The sequence below is a fragment of the Chrysochloris asiatica genome, unplaced genomic scaffold (genome assembly GCF_000296735.1).
Source record: "Chrysochloris asiatica unplaced genomic scaffold, ChrAsi1.0 scaffold00026, whole genome shotgun sequence".
In the NCBI taxonomy this organism is placed as follows: domain Eukaryota; kingdom Metazoa; phylum Chordata; class Mammalia; order Afrosoricida; family Chrysochloridae; genus Chrysochloris; species Chrysochloris asiatica.
The window spans coordinates 16,480,032-16,500,805 of record NW_006408544.1 but is presented as its reverse complement, the minus strand read 5'-3'; the positions used below and the strand labels follow the sequence as shown (position 1 = coordinate 16,500,805).

General features: G+C 41.2%; 1 protein-coding gene across 1 annotated transcript in view; it reads left to right on the top strand.

The window, feature by feature from the left end:
- The window catches only part of RAB3B (RAB3B, member RAS oncogene family), a 115,600-nt gene that overhangs the window by 84,600 nt on the left and 10,226 nt on the right, over positions 1–20,774 (top strand). Inside the window, exons 2-3 of the mRNA XM_006839763.1 lie at positions 5,707–5,825; positions 9,000–9,124. Of these exons, the coding sequence (XP_006839826.1) occupies positions 5,707–5,825; positions 9,000–9,124 (244 nt within the window). The remainder of the gene's footprint in view (positions 1–5,706; positions 5,826–8,999; positions 9,125–20,774) is intronic.

The following is a 20,774-nucleotide window of genomic DNA, read 5'->3' as shown; positions in this document are numbered from 1 at the left end:
CATAATAATCTGACACAATTTGATGAACTTGGCCTACACCTATGGATGCAATAGCTCAAAAGAGGGAACACATCTTTACAGCAAGGATCATTCCCACCCCCTCCATACACAGGGTAGACAGGGATGGGCAACTTGGACATTGGCTATCCAAAATGCATGGGTGGGTGGGGGCTACAAAGGCTTACAAGCTTTCAAGAAAGAGTCTAGATCTAGAGGGTACGGAGGAAGGTAGAATCTACAGTGAGTAGTATCCAATCTGTCTGGGCGGGACTGATGAAATGAGATACGGAAAGGTCTCTTGTGATACAATAGTGAATAATTGTTATCAGGACTGTTTATGAGGGTTGGAAATGTAAAGGTAGATGTTTTGTTGCAAAAGGAGGGAGTGATTGACTTTGCAGTCTAGGAGCAGAGGTCTCTGGGACCATCAAGGGAGAAGAGCGGAGAGCGGGACCCTACCCAGAGAAGCAGTGATGCCAGAGATGGAGGCAGAGAAGATGATGTGGAGAGATGGAGCGATTGGGACTTCGGACCCTGTGTGCTGAGGACTGGGGGGAGGGAGGGCAGGGGTAGGCTTACAGTGTATAGCCTTTGGTTGGTTGATGATGCACGGAGGGGATTGTAACCATGGCAATGAAGCGATATAAGGTAGAATGAATGTAAAGTTAATGTTCTCCCATGTAAACTATCACATAATTCACAATAAAACATCAAAATAATAATAGTAATAAATTAGATGCCATATATAAAGCACTTACCAAAGGACCTGGCATGTAGTAAGTGCCCATGTGTTTGATTGCCCCTCTGATAGTCCTGCTGGAGGCCAGGACAGTGGTGCACTCTGGGGTGTATTCTGTGCAATGCTTTGCCCATAGGAAGAGCTCAATGAATGTCACTTAAAAGTGAATTGATTGCCCTTGATGACAAGGGCTCCTCCTTTAAGTGGCCAATGAGTCATGCCTCTTCTCCCTCACCCCCCTTCCTGTCTCCTCTTCACTTCTATTTCTGACTCTCATCAGCAGGAGGGGATCAATGTTTGTCAACGTGATTTTTCACAAATAAAAGATATAGAGAGGGATGTTCAAGAACGGTTCTCTGGACTTTTTTCCATAGTGTGAGCTGGATTGTTGTTTTCAAACTTGCTTTTCTCTAAGTGAAATAGCAATAACAATACTTGTAACAACAGTAATAGCAGCAACCATAAACTTTATTGAGTACTACCATGTGCCAGGCATTCTACTAGCATCTATCTATCTATACATTATTTCTAATCCTTTTATAACCTCTTAAAGGTTGGTATTAGGATGATCACTTTACATATGAGGAAACTAAAGCTTAGAAAAGAATCCTGATGTGGTGTTGTAGGATAATGCACTGGACCACAAGGTCAGTTTGATGGTTCAAATGGCAAGTTTGGTGGTTCAAACCACCAGCAGCTCCTTGGAAACCCTCTACAGGGTGGCTATGCCTCAGAACCAATTTGACAGTACTTAACAACAGGGTTAGGTAATTTGAACAATAATGATAATGAGAAATAAGATGACTTTTTAGCATCTACACGTTAAGCAAGAAGTTCTGGTGTGTCACTATGGATTAATGCACTGGACTGTAAGGCCCATTTGAACCACAAAGTCGGAGGTTCAAGCTCACCAGCCACTCCTCAGAAACCCTATATAGGGTTGCTATGAATCAGATCTGACTCAACAGCACTTAACAACATGTTAAACACCGGACTGTGAACCACAACAGCCCACCAGCTCTGTGGGACAAAGATGAGACTTTGTGTTCCCACAAAAATCTGCAACTTCGGAAAACTTACAGCATCACTATGAGTTGGAACTGACTCAAACGGCACTTTAAAACCACACTATGAGTTAGACATTTAAAAAATTCTCATTTAATTATAAAAATCAGCATTATTCTTTGTAATTTATGTTATTTTGTTGTTGTTGTTGAAAATATATACAACAGGAAAGAAATGCTCCTGTTCAACAATTTCTGCATGTACAATTCAGTGACACTGAGTATATTCTTCAAACTGTGCAACCATTCTCACTCTGCTTTTCTGAGTTATTCCTCCCCCATTAACACAGACTCATTACCCCCTAAGTTTTCTCTAACCTATGGAGTTGCTGCTGTCAGTTTGATCTCATATAGGTAGCTCTTTAAAAGAGCATGATCCTCAAGGTAGACATTCTTTACTAGTTAAACTAAACTACTGTTTTATTGACTATGCCAAGGCATTCAACTATGTGGATCATAACAAACTATGGACAATATTGCAAAGACTAATTCCAGAACACTTAATTGTGCTCATGAGGAACCTGTACAAAGACCTTGAGGCAGTCATTAGAATAGAACAAGAGGATACAGCATGATTTAAAATTAGGAAAGTTATGTATTAGGATTATATACTTTCACTATATTTATTCAATCTGTCCTGTTGTGGCACTGTGGGATAAAGCACTAGACCGCCAGGTCGGTTTGAACCATAAGGTCAGTGGTTTAAACTCAAGCCCTTCTTTAGAAACCCTATGCAGGGTTGCTGTGAGTCAGAACCAACTTGATGGCACTTAACAACAACAACAAAACCACACAAATAATTCAAGAAGCTGGATTATGTAAAGAAGAACATGGCATTAGGATTGGAAAGAGACTCATCAATAACCCGCCATGTGCAGACAGACGACATAGCCTTACTTGCTGAAAGCAAAGAGAACTTGAAATTCTTACTGATGACGATCAAAGAATACAGCCTTTAGTATGGGTTGCACCTCAATGTAAAGAAAATGAAAATCCTCACATTAAATAGTATCATGATGGATAGAGAAAAGATTGAAGTTGTCAAAGACTTCATTTTGCTTGTCTTCACAACCAAAATATAGCTCATGGTTAAGGCAGTGTAGTGCAATGGATATGAGAGTCAGACAGACTTGTTTAGAATTCTAATTCTGATACTTGTTGGGAAATTTCTGGGAACTTTGTTCTAAGGTTTGCAGATAGCAAGTACAATGTATATACAAATAATGACGTTATAATTATTCTTATTATTTTGATTGTCATTGCAGATGGTGTTCAATAAATGCTTGTGAATAAGTCATTCATTAATTTAAGTATAAAGGTGTCTGACTTGGAATCACATTAATTTAAGTATAAAGGTGTCTGGCTTGGAATCAGAAATCCTAGATTTAAGGCATAACTTTTGTCACCAACTTTGTGACCTCGGGAGAGTCACTTACCCTCTCTCTGTATTTCTATATTCATAAATATAAAATGTAAATGATGTTGTCCCCTATATAACAGGGATGTCATAAAATTTATGTGAATGGCATATGAGCAAATGTTTTACATGCTCAAGCATCATGCATTCTAACACTAAAGATACAGAGAAAATTGGCTTGTCCCTCACATAAGCAATGTGTGGACATTTGTAAAACATTCAGTGTAATCTAACAACACTTGGCCTTGTCTTTGTTTGCTTACATGTTTGTCTTTCCAATTAGACTGAGCTGCTTGAGGTTTAAAAACTGTCTTAGCCACTTTTTTTTTTTTTCAGTAGAATATCTTAAATTTCTTCTTTTATTGGAGTAATACATGTTTGAGACCCTGAGTAGTGCTAGTGGTAAAGTGTTCCCCTACTATTCAAAAGACTGATGGTTCATACCCACACAGAGGCACCTCAGACAGGCCTGGTGAGTCACATCCAAAAGGTCACAGCCCTGTGAAGCACTTTTACTCTGCTCACATAGGGTCACCATGAACTGAAATCAACTTGACAGCAACTAACAACAGCAATGACAATATGTGTTTCTTTGTTATTATTGTTGTTAGGTGCTGTTGAGTTGGTTCCAACTCATAGCTATCCTATGCATAACAGAATGAAACACTGCCCAATTCTACATCATCCTCATAATTGTTATGCTTGAGCCCATTTCTTATGCTACTGTGCCTATCCATGTCATTGGAATTTTTCCTCTTTTTCTCTGACCCTCCACTTTACCAAGCATAATGTCCTTCTCCAGGGGCTGGTCCCTCCTAATGATATGTCCAGACTCTGAGAGATGATATCTGGTCATCGTGGGTTCTCAAGAACATTCTGGCTGTACTTCTTCCAATGCAGATTACTTTGTTCTTCTGACATTCCATGATACTTTCAATATTTTTCTCCAAAACTATAACTGAAATTCATCAATTCTTCCATGGTCTTCCTTATTTCTTGTGCAGCTATCTCATGCATCTGTTGTGGTGGTGGTGAAGTGCCACCAAGTCACTTCTGACCCATAGCAACCCTGTATAGGGTTTCTGAGGAGTGGCTGGTGAGTGTGAACTGCTGACCTCGCAGTTCAAATCAATCCTTTGGTCCAGTGCTTATCCTTCTGTGCCACACCAGGACTCCACATGCATATGAGGCTATTGAAAATACCATGGATTGGGTCAAGTGTACCTTAGTCTTCAAACTGTTATCTTTGTACTTGAACACTTTAAAGAGGTCTTGTGCAGCAGATTTATCTAATGCAATCCTTTGTCTGATTTCTTGACTGTTGCCTCTATGAGTGTTGATGGTGGTTCCAAGCAAAATGGAGCCTTTGACAACTTCAATCCTTTCTTCACTTACCATGATGCTGTTTATTGGTCCAGTAGTCAAGAGTTTTGTTTTCTTCACATTGAGGTGCAATCCATACTGAAGGCATTTTAAATTCTCTTCACTTTCAGCAAGCAAGGTTGAATCATCTGCATATTGCAGGTTTTTAAGGAGTTTTCCTCCAATCCTGATGCCATGTTCTTCTTCATATAATCCAGTTTGTCAGATTATTTTCTCAGCATACGGATTGAATAAGTATGGTGAAAGAATACAACCCTGGTGAACACCTTTCCTGATTTTAAACCTTTCAGTATCCCTTTGTTCTATTCAAACTGCCTCTTGTTTATGTGAAGAATATATAATTCATGAAGAAAATAAAAATCTCTAACTCTTGTCTTTCATAGGACTATTAACCCTTTGACATTTTTCTTTCAGTTTTTGCATATGTATTTACAAAACTGATAGTATATCACACACACAAACATTATCTTGTGCTAATAATATTTTTATATAAATAGAATATATTACATTTGATGTGTATTTACAATTTATTTAAATGTACTATAGTATATTTAGCCATTCTTATTGTTGAATACAAAATTTTATGGTATCTTTTCCCTATTTAAATTAGGCTGTAGCAAACATTTCTATTTTCTTAGGAAAGATTTTTACAAAGAAAATTTCTAGTCAAAGAGTGTAGACATTTTTAATGCTCTTGTTGCTTACTTCCAAACTGATTTTCAGAAAGGTTGAACTAAATTCTACTTCCTTACAAAAGGTGTGGGGTGCACATCTCACTGCATCCTCACCTATAATGGGCACTATCACTCAAAGAAAGGTTACAACTTTTTAATATAATAGTTATCAATTTACATTTCTTCTGTGAATTGTTCATGCCTCTTACCTATTTTTCTGTTAGGAATTTTATTATTTTCTTATTAATTTCTATGAGGTTTAAAAAATCTTTTTAGTCTAATCACTAAGCACAATACAAGACACATAATAGGAGCTTTTTAAATGTGACTTTGATTATTTATTCTATTATAATTCATTAATTATCTTAAAAGCCTTTAGGGATCAAAACCTATTTCCTAGGAGGCTGACTCTATCCTTTTCCCACCCAGGACACAGCTGGGCAGGAGAGGTACCGGACTATCACCACAGCATATTACCGTGGGGCCATGGGCTTCATTCTGATGTATGACATCACCAATGAGGAGTCATTTAATGCTGTCCAAGACTGGTATGAGATTCATTTATTCATTCATTCATTAATCAAACTGTTCTTAGGAACCAAACATGTGGTAGGCCACGTGATGTGTATTAGGGAAGTCAAGATGAATGAGACATAGCTCCTGTGCTCATGGATTTTACAGATAAGAGGAGAAGAAAGTTCAGCAAGCAGGTAATAAAAATATCACATGATAAGTGTAGTTGATGAAGAAAAGCACCCAGATTGTGGGAACCCAGGGGAGGAGTCTCTGACTCAGCTTGAGGAGCCAGAGAAGGTATCCTGCAGTTGCTGACATATATGTTGCCTATCATAAAAATGAACAAGAGCTAGCCAGAGGGGCCAGTGGGTAAGAATGTTCCAGGAAAGGAACTGTTGTTGCTAAGTGCCGTGGAGCCGGTTCTAACTCACAGTGACCCTGTATAGTGTTTCCAAGGAATGGCTGGTGGATTTGAACCTCTGAACTTGTAATTGGTCCAGAGTATAGATGAGGTAGGTGAGATAAGAGAAAGGGCACAGGTTGTGAAGGATGTGCCAGGGTAGGGAGTTTGGATTTTATTCCATAGTGACAGCATTGGGACAGGGAATTGGAAGGCTCAAATTAATGTTTTAGGAAGATTGTTCTGGCTGCAGTGGAGAGCATACCCACATACCACTTCTCTGTAAAGTTTATTCTTAGGCTGGACTGGGAGACCAAGAGTACATATAGCTCAAGTTCAGAAAGCAGTGGAAATCAGCACTGCATGCCAGAGGTACAACCCCTGAAGCAACCTGCATCCTTCTTCATGGGGTATTATTCATAAGTCTAAAGAAGCATGAGGGGAAGAAGGTGAACTGTGTTGTGGCCATTCTTCAGAATCAGACAGGCTGAATAGCCAGGCACACAGCAGCAGTGCTGGGCCGCATCAAGCTCGTTCCCTTTGACCAACATCTACCCTTTGAGAACTTCCCCTCTCCCAAGGAGCAGTTGCTGTGAAGCACGTTTGGTATCTGAGAGCTCTGAGTAATCTTGCAGGTTGACAGTCGTACTCTCATGTTTTAAGCACCAGTCTAGGATGCCACCCATGTGTCTGTCATTCATGGTGATCTTAGTTCTCCTTTTCTGCCTCTTGGTCATCCTCTTTTCCTCTTTTTTCTCCTTCCCTCTACTTTCTGCCTCTACCTTCCTTATTTCTCCTTCCCTTTTTCTTCTTTCCCTTTCTTATTCTCTCTCTTCCCTCCAATCATATTTTTCTCCCCCATTCTCTTCTTTCTCCAGCTCCATTATTTTTTTCTCTCCCCACACCACCCTTATGTGGTGATTAGCAGTTTCTTTAAGTGTCTCCACACTGTTCATTCTCTGTTGGCCTTGACCCCTTTCCCTTTTTCCATCAGTCCCTGTTCCATCAGGAACACGGTGACTGTAACACCTGGTGACAGTTTCTCCAAGAATAACCTGAGTTTGTTGCTAATTTGGGAGCTGAAAGGGGACAGGGGTGGGAGGAGGGCGAAAGATGCCAAAAAGAGGAGCATGGGACGAGGTGCCGAGGCGGCTCTAGTTTCCTGCCTTGAGGCTGAAGACTTAGTTTCTATCTCTCTCAAACCTCTCCTTTGAGTTTTTACCTCAGGGAAACTTGGTCCCAGCCAGCTTACCCCCCACTCAAGCCCCAGTATCTAGCATAGGGACTGGTTCCTGGAAGGTTCACAACAAATAGTGGTTGAGTGAGTTCCAGCCTTTGAGAGAATGGATTCTCAACTTATGAGAGAAGGGAGGTGGTAGGACTGGCTTTAGGAGCCTGGCATGCAATGGATCCATATCGAGTTTAAGGTTGCATTTGATTGAGTGTCAGTGTCAGGGTCAGATTCAAGATCAGGGTCAGATTCAAAATCAGCATCAGGATTCATCATTTGCTTGTTCAGTCACTCATCACCCAATGACACCTTCTCTGCTCTAGGCTCTTTGCTGACCACTGGCATTTCAGAGAAGACTAGGCTTGTTCCTACCCTCAAGGAGAGACAAATTCAACTAAGTGTAATAGGTGCCATGGTAAAGATACAGCAGGCCAGAGGTACAGCTCCATCTGATGTTTTAAATCCACCATCGGAAACTCAACACAGGGTTGCTATGAGAACTGACTGAACAGCACTAAACAGCAAACAATGCCTGTTGGATGGTTTGGGACAGAATTAGGCTTAGTCTCATAAGAAGAAGTCTCTACAACACAGGGCCTTATTGGTTTTTTCCTCCATCAAAATCTTGTATCTAATTATAGAGATCAATACATGCTCATTCTCAAGAACTTGAAAAATACAGAAAGTATTTTTCACAAAAGTCTTATAGTCATTCTACATGGAGGAAACCAATGCGGACATTTTGGTTTCTACAAATAACTATGATCTAAGGCCTCAAAAAAGGTTTGTGAATCATGAAGAAGGGAGAGGATAACTGGGCCTGGGAAAGTTTGACAAGTCCCTATCAAAGATTACAGAATCAGTGCTGGACCTTGGAAGAAGGAATTCCCATTATAGACAAAGGCAGAAGTTATACTTCCCATCTCATAAATCTTACCCATTCAGGCAATGGGTAAGAAGGTTTATGAGATGGGAAGTGTGATGAAGCTAAATGGTTTTGAATGCCTGTATGAAGGATCTGAACTTTGTCACATAGATAGTTGGGGAGCAGAGAAGGCTTTTAAACAGAAGGCTTTTAAACCGCAAGGTCGGCAGTTCAAACCCTCCTCAGAAACTATACAGGATTGCTATGGGTCAGAACTGACTCAACAGAACTAATAACAACAACATTGTGATCAGGTTTAGGTTTTATAAAGATCTGTCTTTCTAGTGAGGATAGAGATGGCCAGACTTCTTAGAGGACAACTCCACAGAGGTGGGTGAGATGTTGACCTGGACTTGAGGGCTAGCATATGTGACGACTAATAGGGGAAGGTTTCTGTGGCCTGTGTTCAGTTGAATTAATTGGGAGTACCTTAAGTGTTACCATCTTCACAAAGATGACACAGGACTGGACAACATTTCATTCTGTTGTATATAAGGTTGCCAAGGTTGGAATTGATTCAATAGCAACTAAACACAACAACTAGACTGTTGCTGGCCCAGAGGAAATGGAACAGCTTCTTTAATCTTCACGGGTCAATTTGTTGCCTAATGGGGTTTGATTAACACAGTCCTCTCTCTGTGTCTTTTTAGGGCTACTCAGATCAAAACTTACTCTTGGGACAATGCACAGGTCATCCTGGTGGGGAACAAGTGTGACATGGAAGAAGAGAGGGTTGTTCCCACTGAGAAGGGCAGACTCCTTGCAGAACAGCTTGGTATGTATACAGTATGTGTGTGTGTGCCCACACATGTACTTGAGAGTTGGAAAAAGTGGAGGGGACAAGTACAAGGGGGCTTCAAAAAGTTAATGGGAAAATGCCATTATTTTGTAATTCCATTTTCCCATGAACTTTTTGAAGCCTTTTCATATGTGTTTGTATTTGCAAACTTAAAGGTGTGTTGTGATTGTGAACTATGTATATACAAGCTCTGTGTGTATTGCTTTATATCTGTGTGCTATACATACAGGAGAGTCCTGGTATGGTGCTATAGGTTAATGCACTGGACTGAAAAGTTGGTTTGAACCGCAAGATTGGTGGTTCAAACTCACCAGTAGCTCCTTGGAAAACCTATATAGGGTCGCTGTGGGTTGGAAATGACTTGATGGCACTTAACAACAACAACAACAACATATATATAGTATGTATACTCATGAATTTTAAATAGTTGCTTATGATATGTGTATGTTTTTATACTGAATGCATAAGTAAAATTTGAATTTATGATCTCTCTTTTTTAACTACATTCCTTCTGCAAAAGATTTGAAACATCTTTCAAAGATCATCATAGTGGAACAAGTAAAAATAAATTAGTGAGAAATTTGAGGCAATGGGAAAGCAAGACATGAGGAAAATAAGAGGAAACTGGGGTGAGAGAAACATATAATGACTCATAAGTTCCTGGAACCTGCAAGTGTTGGGCCAAAAATTAACTTCAATCTTTGTCTTAATTTCTTAGCTCTAGAGGAAGGCTTTTCTATTTGTTTAGGGAGGAAAAGCCTTCTCTCAGCTTCTCTAGCCAGCCATCCTTGGAGTTCATGGACTCGTAGACTGGTCTGTCTCCATGTCTTCCAATAGTGTCTGTCTTCTCCAAGTGTTTCTTTCTTTTGTGCTTAATCTGCTCTTGTTTTATATCTTTAAATTGGTTGGCTTAAGATATACCCTACACTAGTATGGCATCATTACCATAACAAAGAAAATCTTTTTTTCCAAATGGGATTACATCCAGGGTTATGCTGCTGTTGCTGGTACTGCTGCTGTGTACTTGTGAAAGCTCACTCTTGTGATACATCTAACTATTTCTTCATACCTTCAACTTACCACCCCTAGGGAGACCTCTCTGGAATGTTCTCTTCTACTTCCCATTCCTTAACCTCATCCAGCTGGTGAACCATCACTCGGTTTTCAAAACAATTCAAGCCTCAATCTTCTATGAAGACTTTCCCAACCCCAGAACTCTTCACTTTGCATCCCTACTTAATGTATTTCATACATGTACCAGTCAAAGCACCCATCACACGTGGGTGCACTCATTTACTTGTCTGTCTTCTGAAGGTTTCATGAGGGCAGGAAGTGAGTCTTATTTATCTTTGTATCCATAGTGCCGTAGCATATAGCCTGGCACTGAGTTGTTGTTGTTAAGTGCCGTTGAGTCGATTCCGACCCATAGCGACCCTGTACAGGGTTTCCAAGGGTGTAAATCCTTATGGGAGTAGAAAGCCTCATCTTTCTCCCGCGGAGCGGCTGGTAGTTTCGAACCGCTAACCTTAAGGTTCACAGCCCGATTCGTAACCACTACGCTATATGTTTTGATTAAATTTTAATTATACCAAGGATTAGATGCTTCATTTTATTTTAGTCCAGTTATGACTTGCTGAGCACCTACTTTGTGACAGGGTGCTATGCTCTGAAATAGGATAGAAGACCCTGGTCTGAAGAAGCTTGCTCCAGTAAGATAATAGACCATAGCAGAGATTCCCAGAGTGATGAGTAATGTTCTGGGGGGTGTAGGAGCACTAAGGAGTCACCTAGTTCAGTTGAGTCAGAGATGATGATGTCCCAAACTGAGTCTTGGAGACAAATAAGAGCAACCCAGTAAGGAAGAGAGGCAGGGACATTCCAGGCAGGGAGATTAACACTGGCAAAGACCAGGAATAGCATGGTGTGTCCAGGAAATCATAAATCATTGGATGGTTTGAACCTAGAGTAGCGTTCCCCACTGCAAGTCTTAAATAGAGGGACTCATACTGGTAGAAAGTTGCAAGATGATTTTAGGTGATATACTAGCATTCACACCTCTAGTTGTACTATTGAAAGTCTATGAGCAAAATATTGAATGATGCAAGCAACATCAAAAGAAGATGAAAGGAATGCACACAAAAGAACTGGTTGACTTTCAACCACGATCAAGAACCAGTGTTATTGAAGGAAGAAATCCAAACTGCACTGAAGGCATTGGTGATAAACAGAAATTATTAAACAATATCATTAATATCACACACAAGTAAAATTTTTCTGAAAGTAAGTCAAAAGTGGTAGCAGGAGTATATTGATAGGGAACTGACAGAAATTCAAGGCCAATTCAAAGAGGCTGTATGCAATAGTTTCTTTGAGAAAGATCAGCACCAGACTGGTCCCTAAGAGGTGGAAGTTAAATACATCTCAAATATCCAACTTTCTTAAAGTGTCATTGTTGTTGTTGTTAAGTGCTGTTGAGTCAATGCTGATTCATAGTGACCCTGTATAGGGTTTCCAAGGCTTTAAATCTTTGTGGCAGTAGAATCCTCATCTTCCTCCTGTTGAAGTGTCATGTTGTTGCTGTTAGGTGTCATCGAGTCGGTACTGACTCATAGTGACCCTATGCACAACAGAATGAAACCCTGCCTGATCCTGGACCTCCTCACAATTGTTGCCACGCTTGAGCCCATTGATGCTGCCACTTTACCAATCTGTCTCGCTGGGGGTCTTCCTCTACCACTTGGTAATCCCTGATATCAACCACTACTCTTCTGCTCAGTATTCAAACCCCTCCCCCCCACCCCCCATGTCCCAAGGTTCCACAATTCTCTGCAACATGTCACAGAACTCACTGGGCCATCAGGGAAATGCTCACACAGTTGTGGAGGCTGACAAATCCCAAATCTGCAGTTCAGACATCAGTCTGGAAGATGACCCACAGGGTGGCAAATTAGGTTAGGCTGTTGACGCAAGTCCCCCAAACCAGAGGTCATATGGAAATGAGCTTGATTAGTCAAGTAAAAGAGTGCAAGCCCACTCAAATCAACAAGATGGCTCATTTTATACCCAGAAGAATAGCAAAATTGACCAAGCCCCTTGTTAGATGTCCAAGTTTTTACAATCAGTTAACTGGACCAATAAATAACATCATGATAAATGAAGGAAAGATTGTTATCATGAAGTTGTCAAAAACTTCATTTTGCTTGAATCCACAATCGATACTCATGGAAGCAACAGTCAAGAAATCAAACAACGTAGTGGCAAGCCTGCTGAAAAGACTTCCCTAAAGTGTTAGAGTAAAAATATCAGTTTGAGGACTAAGGTGCAGCTGACCCAATCACCTCATATGTTTGTAAAAATTGAACAGTGAGTAAGGAAGACTCCAGAAGGATCTATGCATTTGAATTATGGTGCTGGCGAAGAATATTGAAAGTACCATGGACTGCCAGAAGAACAAACAAACCTGTCTTGGAAGAAGTACAGCCAAAATGCTCCTTAGAAGTGAGGATGGCAAGACTTCATTTCTCATAGTTTGGACATGTTATCAGAAAGGACCAGTCCCTGGAGAAAGACATCATGCTTGGAAAAGTGGAGGTGGAATTAACGTAGTGGCAGCAACAGAGGCCTCAAACATAACAACAATTGTGAAGACAGCACATCACTAGGTAGTATTTCATTCTGTTGTTCATAGGGTCGCTATGAGTCGGAACCGACTCAGCGATACCTAACAAAAACAACAAGGCAGATCAAGGTAAGCCATCTCTATTTCACACAATTTTCTGAACTTTCTTCTAGTTTGCCAGAACTTAGGGTCTCTAAGAGACTGAATTGAGTCAATGGCAATGGGTTTGGTTTGGTTTTGGTCTATTTACATGTATGTCTGCATATTAGACATAGAACGGGAATTATGTATAATTTGTTTCATTATCCCAAGTACATAGCACAAGGTACACATTCATTCATTCATACATTTCTTCACTTATTCATTGAAAAATGTTTATTGAGTACATATTCTGAGCCAGGTTCTCTCCTGGCACGTAGGATATGATGGTGAACAAAACACCTGTGATCCTTATTGTTGCAGAACTAATGGAAAGAGAGACATTAAACAAATAATCATATGCATTAATATATAGTTATAAATTGTGTAAATGGGCAAATTGTTTGCTATATGAATTATAGCTCAATAAAGCTATTAAAGATTGAGAAGTTCTTCATGAGTTAGGATTCTTGCTATTGCATGGAATAAACACTCAAATTAAATTACCTTTAATAAAATTTTTTAATAAAAATATTTTACTAGCTCATGTAATTGAGAAGTCCACTAGACCCAGGACTCAATCTTACTCTATGCTTCTCAGATTTGATCATCTTCTCAGCCTCCTTCTGTAGTCAGACTTTGTAGCATGGATGATGATAGCTCCAGATTCATATCTTCCCAACTTGTACAGAAAGAGGGCTTCTCTCTCCCCAAAATCATATACCAGTCTCAAGAAAGACTATGATTGGTCACCCATGAGTCCATGCCCAAGCCAATGACTGAGAGACACAAATTATAACAGATAGTCCCAACACAGCTATTTAAAATGGTGGTTCCCTAGAGGAAGGAATGATGGGCAGATAAAAATACATAAATATTATGAAGCTGGTGAAAATGAGATTGGAAATATCTTATCTGGGAACTCAATGATAAGAAAAAGTTAACGAGGTAGAGAGTGAGTCAGAGAAGGAGAGTGTTCCATATCAGGAATGGTCCTAATGTGGGTTAGAGCTTGGCACATTGATGAGACGAAAGAAGGCATGTGGCAAGGCCTAAATCATCAAGGGGAGAGTATTAGTGTGCAACGAGGGTGGAAAGATAGCCAGGGCCCAGATCATGCATGATCTTGTAGATCATGTTAAGAATTTTGCAGGAATATCATCAGCTATAGGAACAGTGAGAGAGGATGCTCAGATTCCCTATCTCCACTCCGTTGCTTATCCACTCATTGTCAGAGGCATCAAGTGTAGTCGGCACTGTACCAGCCAGCAATAGCAGTGCCATGCTCAGCTTTATGAGATTTCTGCTGAGGACTCCCTTTTCATTCAGCTAAGAAAAGCTAACCCTGCCAAGCTATTGATGTGACCAGCAACTAGCATTCATTAACACTGCAAATAACAGCAAGGCACCAGGCCTTCTTTAGCCTCATAATTTCTGGGACCTGGATGAAACCATAGGAATGCTGAGGAAGGTGGTTCTTTAGGAGAGCAGAAAAGTTTCAGGAAGCATGATATTTTTGGCTCTGCTTCTATCTGCCCCTCAGAAAAGGATCTACAGGGAATGGGACTGGCTTGTGGTGGTGGTGGTGGTGGTGGTTAAATGCTGTCGAGTTGGTTCCGATTCGTAATGACGCTGTATAGGGTTTCTGAGGAGCAGTGGTGAGTTTGGACTGCTGACCTTGTGGTTCATACTGACCTGTGGTGTAGTGCTTATCCTACAGCACCACACTAGGACTCCAGGACTGGCTTAGTAAAAGGGAAATATACTCTGCCCACAAAAGAATGAGAGACCCATTCAAAATATAGTCTTGAAACATACATACACTGACCTTAGCATAGTTAGTGAGAAAAGCACTGGACTCTTGTTGTTGTTGTTAAGTGCTATCAAGTTGGCTCCAATTCAAAGCGAGCCTCTGAGGACAAGGTTTGAACCACTGACCTTGTGGTTAGCAGTCCAATGCTGGAATAAAGGTTTCTCACTCACAATACAAGTCAACTGTGATTGTCGGGTCAAATTTGCAATGGCTACACCACATGAAAACTCTTAAAGCTTCTGCTGAAGTTTAGCATGCATCTGTTCTGCACACACACACTGACCAAAATGAGTCACATGATCAAACCTGATATTGATGGAATGGAAAGATATACTCCTCCCAATGGGCAACATTGCAACTCTCTTGGCAAGGAATGGGAATGTAAACTCCTTTTGCAGGAAGGGCAGTGAATAATCTACCACAGTTATTGAACAAATGAGAGACACCATGCACACAGAGTTGAATGGGTTCCCTGCTCTCAAAAAGTCCCCCTCCCTTTTTTTTGGTTTTTTTAAGGAAACAAAATATAAAGAGATCATTTCAACATTCTTTGGGTAGATGGCGTGCCAGTCCTTAGCCTGTTTGTTATCATTCTTCACTGTCTTTGCCCTGTCTCTGTTCTGCAGCCTCCTCTGGAGGGCTGACCTTTGCAGACTATGTTTCCCAGGCTCCTGTGACAGTGACTTCTGGCAGGATTCATTAAGAGGAGGCATTGGCAAGTAACTGAAAATGGGGAAAAGAGAGACATCCCACTCCACATTGGCTGCTTCTCTTTCATGACTCCTGCTCCCATGATTCCATCTTCCTTTCTTTCCAGTAATAGATTTTCTGCTGTTGATAATTTCTGGGTTTCTTCATTATTCTGTTTGACTTCTCCATTACTTCATCACCTGCAAAACCAAGTGTCTTTGATTTAAATACTAAGAATCGTTCCCATTTTTCTGTTGTAATTCTACTAAACAATAGTACAAGGTACCCTAGTGTACTGGGGATGGAATGAGAAAGAGAAAGATCAGGGAAGGCTCCTGGAGCTGGTGACTATTGAGAATGATTAAGAGTTGGAGTTAGACCATTTAAAAAAATGGGCACAGAACATGAACAGACACTTCACCAAGGAGGAGATCCGGGCAGCCAACAAACATATGAAGAAATGTTCATGATCACTAGCCATTAGAGAGATGCAAATTGAAACAACAATGAGATATCATCTCACACAAAGCAAAGATCAAAAAAGCAGAGGATAATAAATGCTGGTGAGGATGTGGAGAGACTGGGACACTCCTGTATTGTTGGTGGGATTGCAAAATGGTCCAACCTCTCTGGAAAGCAATATGGTGCTTCCTCAGAAGGTTGGAAATAGAAATACCTTATGATCCAGCAATTCCTCTACTTGGTAATTTACCCACAAGAAATATGAGCCATAACACGAGTAGATGTATGCATACCAATGTTCATAGCAGCACTATTTACAATAGCAAAAAAATGGAGAGAGCCAAAGTGCCCATCAACTGAAGAATGGATAAACAAACTGTGGTACAATGGAATACTATGCTACCTTGAAGAATTACAAGGAAGCTGCAAGCCACCGCATAGCATGGATGAACCTTGAGGACATTATGTTGGTGAAATTAGTCAGTCACAAAAGGAGAAATATTGCATAGGACCACTACTGTAAAAGACTAAGAAAAAAAACCCATACTAAAAGGAGGGGGATTCTTTGCTGGGTACTGGGATGTGAAGGGTCGGGTGAGGGGAGGGAGGGGAAGGTGGAGCACAGAGTAGGGAATAGACACAGGATAGTTTGGGTGCTGGGGAAGGGGGCAAAACACAAGAATGGGGAGGGGAATGGAAGAACAAGGCAGATGGGAAAACAATTAGGCAGGCTTGCATGGGCTAAGTAGGACAGAGGTAAATAATGTTGTATGCACAACCTTGGAACAGCAGGGCTCTGGGATACAGAGATTGAGGCATGGTTGGAATGGTCAAAAGTGGGGAAATAATGTTAAGAAGCTTGGCTGTCTTTTGAATCTTGGTTTCCCTTGCATATCATTATAAAATAAACACTTGAGGGGAAGATAAAGGGGTGGCCAGAAATATCACCATAGAAAGCTTGTAAGTCTGTCTTCTGCCTATAACTGATTGGAATACCTAAAATGGGGCTACAACGGGCCCAGTGAAGGAGGCTTCCTATGGAGCCTCTGCATTACATAAGGGGGTAATCCTGAACCTCACTCAGAATCTTCTGAGGTGGGAAATTTCCACTTGAAAGGACAAATAGACTAGCCTGGAGTGGCTAGAAGAACAAAAGATACTTCTTGAAAGAAAGACCTACAGGAAAAATACACAATAACGGCAGTCCAATGATTACTACAAGAACAAGCAAGTTGCTCGCCCAGGAGATATCCAGGCAAGTGGTCGGGTCCCCTCAGGGCAAACACCTTTCCAAGACTAAGACTCAGTGGGAATACATGAGCAAACATGCGCTCTGACTGGTGACCACGTTGGTCACCAATAAGTGGAAGTGAGAGAAAAACAACAATGAAGCTGTGAGCTAAGTCCAACCACGTTCAATAGACTCCTGTGAGCCCAGGTGGAAACCTGGTTGACCAGCAGTATGGCAAGGCCTGGGGACTCTTGGGCCCAGAGTCAGTGACATAGCCACAGAGGACTAGAGAGGAGAGTGAAGTGTCCAACTGATAAGAAGAGAGGGCATATGCACAAGAACACCCACACTTGCAGATAATACCCACTTGACCTGGCTTCAATGGATGGATGATCAGAACTCAACTAGAAGAAGAAAGAAGAGGGGCAAAAAAGTAATCTGATACAATTTGGTGAACTTGACCTATACCTATGGATGTAGTAGCTCAAAAGAGAGAACAAATCTTTACAGCAAGGATCATTTCCACCCACTCCATACACAGGGTAGACAGGGATGGGCAACTTGGACATTGGCTACTCAATTGGGAAGGGGGTGGCTACAAAGGCAAGAAGTGACAAGCTTTCAGGAGGGAGCCTAGATCCAGAGGGTGTGGAGGAAGGTAGAATCTCCACTGAGTAGTATCCAATCTGTCTGGGCGGGGTTGATGAAAGGAGATGTGGATAACAGTCATGTGGTACAATAATGAATAATTACTATCAGGACTAGCTGTGAGGGTTGGAAATGTAAAGGTAGACATTTTGTAGCAAAAGGAGGAGAGCGACTGACTTTGCAGTCCAGAAACAGAGGTCCCTGGGACCATCAAGGGAGAAGATCAGAGTGCAGGACCCTACCCAGAGAAACAGTGACGCCAGAGATGGAGACAGAGATGATGATGTGGAGAGATGGAGTGGCTGGGGACTCTAGACCCAGAGAGGGAGAGGGGCTGTGTACTGTCAACCAGAGGGCAGGCTTGTGGGGTATGGAGATAAAGATAAAGGGAAAAAATGATGCATGGAGGGGATTGTAACCATGGCAATGCAACGATATACTATAGGATGAATGTAAAGCTAATGTCCTCCCATGTAAACTATCACATAATTCACATTAAAAGGAAAAAAAAAAAGAGTTGAAGTTAGAGAGTGATAACATGAGCAAAGGCACAAGTGAGGAAGAATTGATGCTTCTGGAGCATAGTATGAGCCAGGAAGATGAAACTTGAGAAGTTGACAGAGACTAGGCCATGCAAGGTGTTGGGTGTTAATCCAAGGAGCATGAATATTACATTAATCAGATCTCTTCCAATTCCAAGTGACAAAAACCCAAATCAAAATAACTCAAGTTATAAGAATAAGGACATAACTGAGATAAAGTAAAAGAGAAGGTCATTGGAGATAAGATGGTCAAGAAATTGAAGAAGCCAGGGTGTCAGATGGATTGTTCACATGAAACTCTAAGTTCTTGAGAATGAGAGCAAGCCTGTGGTGGAGAAGTAAACAGCAAGTCCCTAGGCACAATCATCAGTAACCAGAGGGATTAGTTGAAAGGAGGCATCAAAGAAGGATGGGAAAAGTATTTGAACACTAAGGTGGAGGAGAAATGTTTTGGAGCAGTTGTGATAAGGAGAAGTGAGTTTAGCTGGCTGCAGGTTTCTTAAAAGAATTCTGAGGTCAAACTCAGAAGCACTTTGGATGTAGACTGTAGATCTGTGACAGCTGCCTTTGGACAGAATAGGTAAACATATTAAGGCAGCAGGGGCAGGGGCATCTCAAATTCAGTTAAGAATCAGGCCCCTTTAAAGTCAGTAGAAATCCCATTGTTTCGAGGCCAATTAGAGGGAGAGAAGAACTGGAGGCCAATCTGCTTAATTGGTTGTCATCTTCCTGACCTCACTAGATTCTCAGCTCCTGATATTTCTTATTAGTGGACCTAAGGAAAAGGTTACGGTCTGGGAATACTGATGAAGAGCCTTCCAGAAGTCTGACAGTAATTGGTGGGGGTGCATGTGGGATTGTTCTGCTAGCAGAGACCATGAGTTGGTTAGACCTATGAGCTAGTTATTTGAATCAGAACTCTCATACTGTTTGAAATGATTGTGAAGATATCTCCTTGGGACATTTTAAGAGTTCTCCATGTGTGTTTATCTACAGCATCATCTCTCACCATTTACACTTTTATCTTATTCTAACAATTTTTAACTACTACGGTCCTTCTATAGTAGTTAAATGTTGTTATAACTAAAAAAAACAAAAACAACAAAACTTCCTTCTGGAATCCTGGTGTGGCACTGGGGGGTAAAGCACTAGATTGCAAGGTCAGTTTGGACCATGGGATTGGAAGTTCAAACTCACCAGCCACTCCTTGGAAACCCTGTACAGGGTCACTATGAACCAACTTGACGAAACTTACCAATAACAACAACATGATCCTTCTAGTATGTCCTAAGTCAGCCGTACTTTTTCCCTTTATCTTTGCTCATGTTTGCCCTGCCTGGCATGCTATACATGTTTACATTCACAAATACTAACAGTCCCATATTTTTATCTATCTGACATCTGCTTAGATATCTTCTTCTCCAAGCAATTTTCCTGGCCTCCATACTGGGTTGATGTCTCTTCTATACTATGACAGTCCCCTGAACTTCCTACTTCTCCAGCATTTGTTACTACATTATTGTAACACTGCAATGTCTGTTTAAGTGTATATCCCCCACACTAGACTTGACTAGGAGCTTCTCAAGGATAGAAACTTCAAGGGTAGGATTTCCTCAATATCTAGCATGAGATCTGCCGTACCTGTTGAGCTGAGTTTTCAGAATCTCACTGTCTACATCCTCTCAACCATATGCTCCATGTTCACTCCCACCTCCTGATTAATTCATACATCCAACCAGTATATACTCCTCTGACTGGTATTGAGGCTCAGATGAATGACACAGTCCCTGCTCAGAGACCTCCCTATCAAATGAACTTCTTGCCTGCAGAGCAGCTCAAGCTATGGCAGAAGGAAGCACAGAGGAGACTCAAGAGGACATGTCTAAAGTGAGTCCTGAAGGATAAGAAGAAGTTAGGTGAAGAGGAGTTTTGCTCAGTTTTGCCCTTAGAGGCCCACAGCCTCACTAATGGCAGGAAGGTTCCTCTGGTTTGCTCTGCCTGAATTAAGGTACTGGTGGTTGTGGTGGTGGTGTGCCGTGGAGTCGGTTCCGACTCATAGCAACCCTGTACAGGGTTTCTGAGGCTGTAAATCTTTACAGAAGCAGAAAGCCTCATCTTTCTCCCGTGGACAGCTGGTAGTTTCGAACTGCTGACTTTGCGGTTCACAGCCTGATTCATAATCTCTACGCTACCAGAGTACTATTGTTTGTTAAGTGACAGTTCCATCTGAGAGCAAGACAGGGAGGCATAAGGGATAGAGTCTAGCATGTGTACTATCACTGAGCCTCAGTTTCCTTATTTGTAAAATGTTAAGTGAGAATCCTTATCTTGTTCCAGCCCCCTCACAAGGTTGTTTATTATAAATTGCCTATGTGAACTGTTAGGGACTATGCAGATTTGAAGCATGACACTCTTATCCTCCACAACTTGATTTGGGCTTCCTAGCTCTGGTAGCGTAGTGGTTACGAATTGGGCTGCGAACC